Source organism: Pongo abelii, chromosome 18, assembly GCF_028885655.2.
Source record: "Pongo abelii isolate AG06213 chromosome 18, NHGRI_mPonAbe1-v2.0_pri, whole genome shotgun sequence".
NCBI classification, from domain to species: Eukaryota; Metazoa; Chordata; class Mammalia; order Primates; family Hominidae; genus Pongo; species Pongo abelii.
This window is the reverse complement of record NC_072003.2, coordinates 2,258,323-2,268,116: the sequence shown is the minus strand read 5'-3', so window position 1 is coordinate 2,268,116 and position 9,794 is coordinate 2,258,323. Positions and strand designations below refer to the sequence as shown.

The following is a 9,794-nucleotide window of genomic DNA, read 5'->3' as shown; positions in this document are numbered from 1 at the left end:
AGATCGAAGACTGATTGGCTTTGTTCATCCGTCACTCACCGTTAGGCTTCGCGGACTCTGCATAAGGGAGGAGCTGCGGGTCCGGGTCCGAGAGACCGCCTCCAAAAGAAATGCCACGGTACGATTGGTGGAAACAACGCGGCAGGGAGCGGAGCGTACCAGCGGCAAGGGAAGGCGGGCACTTCCGCCAGGATAGCCCAATGACAGAGGTGGGAGAGTTTCTATAAAAGCTTGAGCCTCGCCTGCTTCCGTCTTTTTGGGGTCGAGTCCGAGGCGGAAGAGGTTTGTTAATGCATTCGCCATGTGCTACGATCCTGGGACGAACTGGGCCACGAGCGTGGCGTTGAGGGCGGTCCGAACGCTGCAGGCCGGCCAGGTCCCCGGGCGTCCCGGCCTGGCCTACGCTCCACTTTGTCCCTTAGCGTTTAAACGTTTCTTCCCGAATCGCAGGCCCCCAGCTACCTGCAGGTAAGACTCGGCCGGGCCTGGGTTCCCTTATTCTCCCAGTCTGTGATGAATTGCTTTGACTTCTGACACCTCGTATGAAAACTGCACGTGCAGTCTGATTATTTTGCAAGACTGAGGCTTGAGGGTGCGCACTCCTGACGGGGGGCTGAGAGTGGAAACAGGTGTTGCCCGAAACGAAGGAGTGGGGACTTATGTCTACATTTTGGCGCTGACTTTCAGGTTTCGTCGCGAGCCGGCTGCAAATTTTGAACCTAAGTAAACCTCAATCCGGAGGGCCTAGCGGTAAGGTGGGCGCTGTGTCTGTTGAAGTGCTTAGCAATAAAGCAAAGGTAGTGAGTTGATTCGGTTTTCTCTCAAGTGTCTTTATTTTCCTATTTTTCTGGCACCCCAGAGGTCTGGCTGATCCACAGGCAATCTTGGAAAAGGGTAGAGACATGAAAACGGAAGCTCGTTACCAGTGACTTTTCATCTCTTGGGATTGTCTTCTCCATTTCTGCCCGTGATTTTTTTTTTTTTTTTTTTGAGACGGAGTTTTGCTCGTTTCCCAGGCGGGAGTGCGATGGCACGACTTCCGCCTCAAGCGATTTTCCTGCCTGAGCCTCCCAAGTAGCTGGGATTACAGGCGCCCACCACCACGCCCGGCTAATTTTGTATTTTTAGTAGAGACGGGGTTTCTCCGCGTTAGGCTGTTCTCAAACTCCTGACCTCAGGTGATCTGCCCACTTCAGCCTCCCAAAGTGCTGGGATTACAGGTGTGAGCCACCACGCCCAGCCAAATACTGTTTTTCATGCCTTTTGCCCCAGGGTGAGTCCAAAAAGGCTTTTGAGATTTGTGGAGGGAAGTTGATATCACCTAGGGTTCCCATGTGCCTTCCTAAGGAGGCAGCCACACACCTGCTGAGGGTTCTGGGCCTTGCTGAGTCTCTCAAACTCCAGCATCCTGCTCTAGAAGTGGATTTTTTCCAACAGATGAGACAGAGGCTCCAGAAAACACAACTTTATTCACTAGGACTGAAAACAAAGGCTTGCAATCAAAAGGCCAAGTTGAGTGCAAGGTGGAGCGTGCTCGGAAATTACAGACCTCAGCTGTGGCCAGGCCAGGCTGGCAGTTGTTGTTTCTGGTGTTTCTGTGATTTCCCACATTTTATCACAAGGCCACAGGCATCCTCCAAGGTCACTGAGGAAGACCCTATTGCTGTTTGAGCCAGAGCCTCCTAGAGGGTGGGCCGGGAGCAGGCGTCCTCCCTTAGCTGCCTGAGCAGCATGTGCGGCTGAAGACATGGCTTTTCTAGGGTTAGGCACTGTGCCTGGTGCCAGCCCCAGCCCTCCCTCACCTGGGCGTGCCCAGGAGGGGGCAGCAGAGCACCGTGGCAAAGTCTGTCCACTTGCCGCTCCCCCTCCCGTGCAGAAGGCTGCTTTTCCGCGGCGGCCAGTGTGCGGCCACGGGCTCTCAGAAGCCTGCTTGTTGGGACTGTTGCTGGGAGGAGGAAGGGACAAGGCTTGACCTGGGGCTCCTAAAAACAGACACTCAGGCGTTGGCCACTGGGCCTGGAGACCCTCTGTCCAGCCTTCTAGGGGCTGGGCGGCTTCCTCCAGAGGACTGAGCTCAGCAAGGTTCAAGGGCGGCAGCAGGAGGCCCTGCGACCCTCCCTCTTAACGTAATCGTGCAGCCGGAAGCGTGGCTCGCTGGGAGCCTTCATGGAGCGTTGCTTCAACTCCCTGTGGAGTGGGGGTGACAAGGGGACACGATGGCCTGGACTCCAATAAGAGGGTTCAGGCCCTGGGCTGGGGGAGTCCTGGTGACTGGCAGGACTTACTTTGCTATGGCTGTGAAGGCCAAGTCCACGTTGAGGCCCGTCTTGGCGCTGGTCTCCATGAAGGGCAGTCCATACTCCTGTAAACAGCTGCTGCCAGCCAGGTGGTGGCCTGGCGGGGACAGCTCAGGCTGGCAGCCTCCAGGGGCACCCCCTCACCACCCCCCTGCCCTGACCTACCTTGGCCAGCTTCTCCCCGTCCTCCCTCTTCACCACACGCTCATGGGCAGAGTCCACCTGGCCCAGGCACAGGGTCTTGGTGACAGCTGGCCCATGGTTGACCCCTGCCCCCTCACCTGCCCTGCCCTGTGGCCCAGGTGAGGACAGCCGGGCCTCCCACCTTGTTCCCCAGCAGCATGAGCGCCACGTCGTGCTGGGCGTACTCATGGATCTCGGTCAGCCAGGCCTGTGGGAGGCGGCAGACCAGGCTAGGGCTCCCTGCATGGCTTGCCCCATGCCCCAGAACTTTAGCTCTCCAGGTCACACTGTAGAGGGCACCTGTCTTTATCTTTTCTTTTTTTTTTTTTTTTGAGATAGTCTCGCCCTGTTTCCCAGGCTGGAGTGCAATGGCTCCATCTCGCCTCACTGCAGTCTCCATCTCCTGGGTTCAAGCCATTCTCCTGGGGTTCAGAGAACCTTGGGAGGGTTCAGCCTCCCAAGTGGCTGGGATTACAGGTACGCACCACCACACCCAGCTAATTTTTTGTATCTTTAGTAGAGACGGGGTTTCACCATGTTGACCAAGCTGGTCTCCAAGTCCTGACCTCGTCATCCGCCCACCTCAGCCTCCCAAGGTGGTGGGATTACCAGCCACCACGCCCAGCCCATTTTATTTTTTTGAGACAGTTTGGCTCTGTTGTCCAGGCTGGAGTGCGGTGGCACAGTCTTGGCTCACTGCAACCTCAGCCTCCTGAGTAGCTGGGATTACAGGTGTGTACCACCACACCCGGCTAATTTTTGTATTTTTAGTAGAGATGGGGTTTCCCCATGTTGGCCAGGCTGGTCTCAAACTCCTGACCTCAGGTGAGCCGCCATGCCTGGCCAGGATACCTGTCTTTGGAAGTGATAACCCACCGTGTACCACATAGGGAAGCCCAACTTACAGGTCCCTTACGCAAAGGTTCCTGCTGAGGGAGCTGGAATGGCACTCAGGTCCACTTGGGCCACCTCCAGCCCAGAAGGCTGTCATTTCTCCCTCCCCGCTCTCAGCGGGGTCCTTTGGAACGCTAATGCCATCTACCAGAAGGAGGTTGGGATGGGTCAGGCCCTATCAGGGCCCTTTCACCCCACCAGGAAAGCCACTGACCTGGATGTTGTCAAAGGAGGCTTTGTTGGTGACGTCGTAGAGCAGCAGCAGAGCTGGGGACAGAGGGCAGTGAGGACATCCACCATCACCTGCACCCTCAGGTGCTCAGAACCCCGCCTCCCCACCCACCCAGCCCAGGTACCCAGGGGCTCACCATGAGCATCCCGGTAGTAGGCGTGGGTAACACTGCGGAACCGCTCCTGACCGGCTGTGTCCCACATCTGCAGCGACAGGCACTGGTCAGGCTGTCCAGCCCCTCCCTGGTGTCCCCTGTCTCCCAACTTGCCCTCTGCCAGTCACCTTACCTGCAGCTTCACCTTCACGCCATCTACGTCCAGAACTTTGTTCTGAAACAGACAGAACCAGGCAGCTCTGGCAAGGGCCCAGCCCAGCCTCTGGCCCCACTAGCTTCACTGCCTTCCCGTCCCCTAAGACCTCCCAGCTCCCAGGTCCAGCCCAGCCCCTGCAGGCTTCCCTTAAGCCAATTTGGCCTCACCCACACCTGCAAGTGCAGGCCTCTCTCCGCAGCCTCCGCACTATTCCTGCATAGAGCCTCCATGCTGACTTATTTGAACTCATGACCCCACCAGGCCTCTTACTGACACTGCCTCGGTTTCCCCATCTGCAAATGGGTGCAGTAACTAACAAGCTGCAACGCCTCAGCCTCCCCAGTAGCTCTTTTTGCTAATTCGAAAGACTCTCAGGATGGCTTGAACCCAGAAGTTGGAGGCTGCAGTCCACCATGATCACCACTGCACTCCAGCCTGGGCGACACAGTGAGACCCTGCCTCAAAAGAATAAAAAAGCCACTCCTTGGCTGGGATTGTCAGGGCTGGGCCTGGGCCTGTCTGACCCAAGGCAGTAACCACAGATCCCAGAACTGCCTGGCAGCCTCCCCAGCTGGGCCCTCCCAGTTAACGATTAGACATAAGGCAGGGAGTGGTCTAGCCCCAGTTCCATCTGCTGGGGTGGGGGTGGGGGGCTTCAGCCGCAGTCTGAGGCCCTAGGCAGCTGGAACCTGTGCCACCTCCCTCAGCCTGAGCTCCTGCTGTCAGAGTGCTTCTGGGTCTCCCGGGAACCAGGCAAGGCCATCTGTTGGGCTGGGGAGGATACCGCCTTCCCTGGCACCCTGAACAAGAGGGAGGGGGGGAAGTGGGGACCAGATAGGACTGGCTTGCCCCTCTCGGGCACTTCAGTCCTCACTCCATCCCAGAGGATTTGAGGGGACTTGGAACCCCCAGACGGGGTAGAGAACATCTCCCCAGACTGGAGGGAGCCCCTTTTCCTGTCCCTGGAACAGCCCTTCCTTCATCCTCCCTCTAACTGGCTCTAATTAAAGGGTGAGAAAAATGCAAATTTAAGATTTGCTGAGGGCAAGCCAGCACCTCAGCACGAAGAATTCTAGCTGAGGGGGGGGGGGGCGCTCCTCACCCAAGAGCAGGGTCCTCTCCCCTAGGCAAGCCCTGGAAACCCTGGCTCAGGCTCTGCAGGGAGCACGTGCTTCTAGGGCCTAGCAAGGCCTCTGTACCGAGGCAGCACTGCTGGCCCCAAATGGACGTGGCCCTTGACTTCCTCTGACCCACCACCCTGTGGGCAACAGTGTCCGCCTCCCCCAAGGCACAGGATATGGTCCCTGGGTAATGCCAGCCCCTGGCATAGGGCAACTAACTATGCTTGTCGGGTGTAGCCACCAGCCCAGATGTTGGAAGGTCGAGGTGGGCAGCTTGGTGGCTAAGGCGTTCCACCTGGGGTCCAGGCCTTGAGCCTGTCAGTACCACGGGGATCACAGAGAACGTGCTGCTCAGGGGTACCAGCAGGACTCGGTGGGCTGATGTGGGGCCAGGCCGGGGCCTCCACTCACCCGGAAGTCAATGCCTACGGTGGAGATGAAGGTCCCCGCCAGGAAAGCACCGTCCTTGAATCGCACCAGCAGACAGGTCTTCCCCACGCCCGAGTCCCCCACCAGCATGACCTAGGACAAGGAGGAGGGTCGGGGGGAGTCTGGTCTGCCCTGAGCTGGCCTGGTCAGAAGGGGGCTGCAGGTGAGGAGCAGGAGTGGAGGGAGGCAGCCCAGGCCTGCAGGCTCAGTGGGGCCAGGGACCCTGATGGGCTGGACACCCAGCGTCTGCCTCTGAAAGGCTCGGGCTGCTCTGTCCTTCTGCACAGTGGCCATCTCAGTAAGTGGGGAATGAGGACAGCCACCTCCATCCTGGACCCTCCCTAACGTCCATACCCCCACACGGTGGACAGCATGCTTCATCTGGGAGGGGAGCAGGTGGGGTGGCAGCTGGGTACCTCCTAAGAGACTTGGAGAGGCCTCTGCCGGGGGCTTCTCCACATCCCAGTAGGGACATGACCCCAGCAAGGCTCAAGAGGAATTTGCCCCATTAGGATCAGATCTCGATCTGAGGAGGGACCTGGGCCAAGTCTGAGGTTGGGGGGAGTTGCAGGTGGGGGGCAGTCAGGCCTTCCCCCCGAAACCTGTGCTACCAAACCCAAAGATGGTCCTCCCAGCCCCCTGCCAAGTCCACACAGCCTCTGCCTTGGTCTGGAGTCCCAGGGTTCCCCATCCATCTGGCAAACCTCTTCCCCCCAGCGAAAAAAAAAAAAAAAAAAGGCCCACAGCCGCTGGGTTGAGGGAGGGCAGCATATGGTAAATGCTGAGACCCCGGGCGGGGGCCAGGGCATTGGGGCGCGGGACCCCTTGTGCCACCATGCCGCCTGGGGGTGGGGGGCAGGCCCTGCCAGCTGTTGGATACCCCAGACCTGGGAGGGACAGCTGTGTGTGCGCACGATGCACCCTGCAAGCCCCACGGGGTTCCTCCCGCGTCAGCTCCGCGCCCTGGGGTCGCGGGCCCTGCACCCCCTCTCCGACCCCCAACCCTTGGCTCAGGCCGGGCGCCACCTGCTGCGCTGGCCTGGGGGGCGGGTGCCTGGCTCACCTTGAAGGCGACGTCGTAGAAGTCGCCACCGCCGCCAAGCGAGGGCCGGCCGGGCTGCAAGGGCCCGTTGGGCGGCGCGTCGGGGCCGGAACGCGCAGTCCCGGAGTGCGCCGGTCGGGCCCCGTTGGCAGTGGGCAGCGTGGAGGCAGCGGGGGTGCTGGCCCCTTTGTTCTTGGGGGTCTTCTTCCTGGACATGGCCGGCGGGCGCTCAGTGTGCTCCCGCTGCAGCCGCCGTGCCCCGGGCCGTCCCGCTCCCCGCGCCCGCCGAGCCCGACCCGGACCCGAACCCTTCCCCTGGCTGCAGCGGCGGCGGCAGCGGCATCATCCCGGGCGCCCGGCTCGTGCCCCGCCCCCGCCGCTCCACGGGCGCACAGCCACTCAGGCCCGGCCTCCCGCCGCCGCCGCCGCCAATGCCGTGCGCGGGGTGGGGACATGCAAATAAATACACCCCCGCTCGGGGCGGGGTCAGGAGGTCCGGGTCCCGTCCCGCCCCCGACCACGACCCCTGCCCGGGGCCTGGAGCTCCAGCTGCCTCGGGGCCTGGAGCCAGCTGTGGGGTGGCGGGCCTGGGCCAGGAGTCACCCCGGGATCCTGAATCCCTTCTACTGGCTGCACACCACCCCAGCTCGGTGACCCCCAAACTGGACCGCCAGACCTGGGAGGAGGGGGTGTCCTGAGATGTGGGTGCTGGGGCAGAGGGCCCGCAAGGACGGGCTTCTGTCTCCTTAGCCCCAGATGCCTAGCGCTTGGCCCGCTGCCCTTCACTGCTCCATCCCCTCCAGGGTAGGCGGGTCCAGGAAGCTCCAGCCCTGGCTAGGCAAACACACCAGGCTGCTGAGGCAGGCGCCCTGGGCTCAGGTGACAGCTGGTCACCGGGAGGACACAGCGGGCACGGGGATCTCCCCCACAGCTTCTGCCTGCTGCGCACGCCTGGGGATCTGCGGGAAGGGGGAAGTCGCTGTCACAGCCAGCCCCCGGCCCCCTCAGGGTCCCCTCCCACGGGACTCTGCCCTCAGGGTCTGAAATGTGGAAGGCAGGGGCCCCTGCCCAGGCTGTGTGGCTGGCCCCTTGTCCTTCCCCTCCAGGTTCAGACCTTCAGGTGGCCAGGGCTGATTCTCCAAATCCTAAGCTGGTCCCTGGCAGACTCACCTCTCCAACCTGGGCTGCACTGGAACTCTGTCACCCCTCTCACAGAGAAGATGGGACTGCAGTGGTCAGAGCTGGGGCACAGTGGTCCAGAGGGGTGGTGTCCTTGGCATGCGGAGGCTTCTTGGTGTTTCTCTGGGAGCTGGAGAGATGACCCGGCTGTCCCCGGAGACCTGACAGCTGTCACCAGGACCTTGGGCCCTTCAGAGACCTGAGTCCTCCCAGCTGGCAGTGCCCAGAGTCCAAACAATTGGCTACCTCTCGGGTCAGAGGCCTGAGAAAACACAGATGGAGGGGCATTGCCCAGCAGAGTGATTCCTCGAGAGGGCCTGGCAGAGGCCGTGGAAGCCTGCCCTACAGCAAGCACTGTTGTGTGCCAGGCACATGACCTCTTCAAAGTTATCCTGCAAGGTGGGTACTGCCCTCAGTGTCCAGATGAGGAAACCGAGGCCCAGAAAGGCAAGGAGTGCTGTGCAAGGTCAGCAGGCTAGGAAGGGCAGAGCTAGGATTTGTTCCTGGGAACTCCAGCTCCAGAGAACATAAACCGTCCCATGGCAGAAATCCCCGTAGACTTAATCCCCAGGAACCTGGCAGAGCTGGGGGGCAAACCGGGAAGCCCTCTCAGAACCCTTCCTTGTCTCACTCCTCTGGCCCCCCAGCTCTTCCAGACCAACCGCCAGTGTGTGTGCACTGGGCCTGGACAGAGGCATTTAGCTTCTGCAGCTGCAGCCCTGGGGACTCCAGGTGTCCACCCGCGCCACAAGGCCTCTTTCAGGATGGCTGGCCCAGGGTCTGAGCTGGGGGCTTCAGCAGCTGCTGTGCACTGGCCCCAGGGTCCTGGACAGTGGACTCCCAGTCCAGTGGACCCCGTCCTGCCAGCTGCTGCTCAGGTACCCCCAGGGCACGGGCAGGAGGAGGAGTTGGGTGCAAGTAGGGCATCCTGCAGGGGGAGGAGTGCGGATGGGGCCCCCAGGAAGAGAAGGAGGCAGGCGCGCCGGAGAAAGTGGGAGGCCAGGCGGGGAGGGGAGCCTTGAGAGAGCAGAGGAAATGGGCTTGCGCTGGCAACCTTTAAAATTAGGAGAGTTTACATAAAAATCCAAGTCTCTGGTTTCTCTTGAAAATGGGGAGCTCTGGGTGCCTGCATCACAGACCCCTCTTCTCGGCTTCCAGCAGGCCTCGGAATCTTTGATCATTATGTCTCTTCGTTGCTGTGTTTGCCATCTGTTTCACCCTCTGGAGTGTAAGCTCTCTGGGCACAGGAAGCAGCTTGTCTTGGTCACTGCTGTCCCCAGCAGCCAGCTCTGGGCCTCTATAAGCAGTTATTAAATTGGTGAAAGAGGCCAGGTGTGGTGGCTCACGCCTGTAACCCCAGCACTTTGGGAGGCTTAGCAGGCAGATCACTTGAGGCCAGGAGTTTGAGACCAGCCTGGCCAACATGGTGAAACCCCATCTCTACTAGAAATAGAAAAATTAGCTGGGCATGGTGGCATACGCCTGTAATCCCAGCTACTCGGGAGGCTGAGGCAAGAGAATCGCTTGAACCCAGGAGGAGGAGGTTGCAGTGAGCTGAGCTTGTGCTATTGCATTCCAGCCTGGGTGACAGAGCGAGACTCTGGGGGAGAAAAAAAGAAAGAAAAATAAATGTGACTTAGGAACACAGGCCTCACTTCAGGAGGACATGTCCTTGCTAACAAAGATTTAAGACAAGTGTGATCAGTAGTGAGGGCAAGCCTTTTGGAGGAGGGGGGGTTTGCACTGGGCTTTCAGGATTGAGCTAGAGTCCGACATGAGAGACAAAGACAGTCGCCAGGTGGAGGGAGTCAATATGCATAGACTGAGAGCGCTAGGAGGTGGGCACTTTGCACCGAGGTGGCCAAAGTGTGGCCCAGTTCCTTGGAGGAAACGGGAGGTAATCAAGCTGGTAAGGTAGGACGAGGTCAGCTGGGAAGGGAAACCTGAGTGTTGTTCCTAGGAGCTTAGAAATTGTATAGCGGGAAGTAGAGAGCTGTGCATGGCTTTTGAGCAGAACAACAGAGGACACTGTGCTACAGGAATATTGGGGACTGGCAGGAGGGGATGGATGGTGGAGTCTGTAGGCCTGGAGATGAGATTGATGGG

General features: G+C 59.9%; 1 protein-coding gene, 1 long non-coding RNA gene and 1 other non-coding gene across 6 annotated transcripts; 2 read left to right on the top strand and 1 right to left on the bottom strand.

The window, feature by feature from the left end:
* The first annotated feature begins 201 nt into the window (after nucleotides 1–201).
* On the top strand, nucleotides 202–809 carry LOC100940080 (uncharacterized). Its single transcript, XR_152564.4, has 2 exons — nucleotides 202–468; nucleotides 688–809. It is a non-coding gene; the product is annotated as an uncharacterized LOC100940080 (long non-coding RNA).
* LOC112129467 (small nucleolar RNA SNORD60) lies at nucleotides 506–588 on the top strand. Its single transcript, XR_002911867.1, has one exon. It is a non-coding gene; the product is annotated as a small nucleolar RNA SNORD60 (small nucleolar RNA).
* A 631-nt stretch (nucleotides 810–1,440) lies between the features above and the next one.
* On the bottom strand, nucleotides 1,441–9,470 carry RAB26 (RAB26, member RAS oncogene family). Of its 4 annotated transcripts, none has more exons than XM_009250328.4 (9): nucleotides 6,531–9,466; nucleotides 5,450–5,560; nucleotides 3,894–3,935; nucleotides 3,743–3,809; nucleotides 3,589–3,641; nucleotides 2,623–2,688; nucleotides 2,463–2,519; nucleotides 2,286–2,362; nucleotides 1,441–2,187 (listed from the first exon to the last, which is right to left on the bottom strand). In XM_009250328.4, exons 1-9 carry the CDS (start codon nucleotides 6,723–6,725, stop codon nucleotides 2,085–2,087), a joined length of 771 nt encoding a protein of 256 aa, XP_009248603.2. In that variant the 5' UTR covers nucleotides 6,726–9,466; the 3' UTR covers nucleotides 1,441–2,084. The 4 variants fall into 4 exon arrangements, with proteins under 4 accessions (XP_009248603.2, XP_054390559.1, XP_054390560.1 ...); XM_054534585.2 differs by having other exon boundaries at nucleotides 2,013–2,187; nucleotides 2,286–2,394; nucleotides 6,531–9,469; XM_054534584.2 differs by lacking the exon at nucleotides 2,463–2,519.
* Between the last annotated feature and the right edge of the window lie 324 nt (nucleotides 9,471–9,794).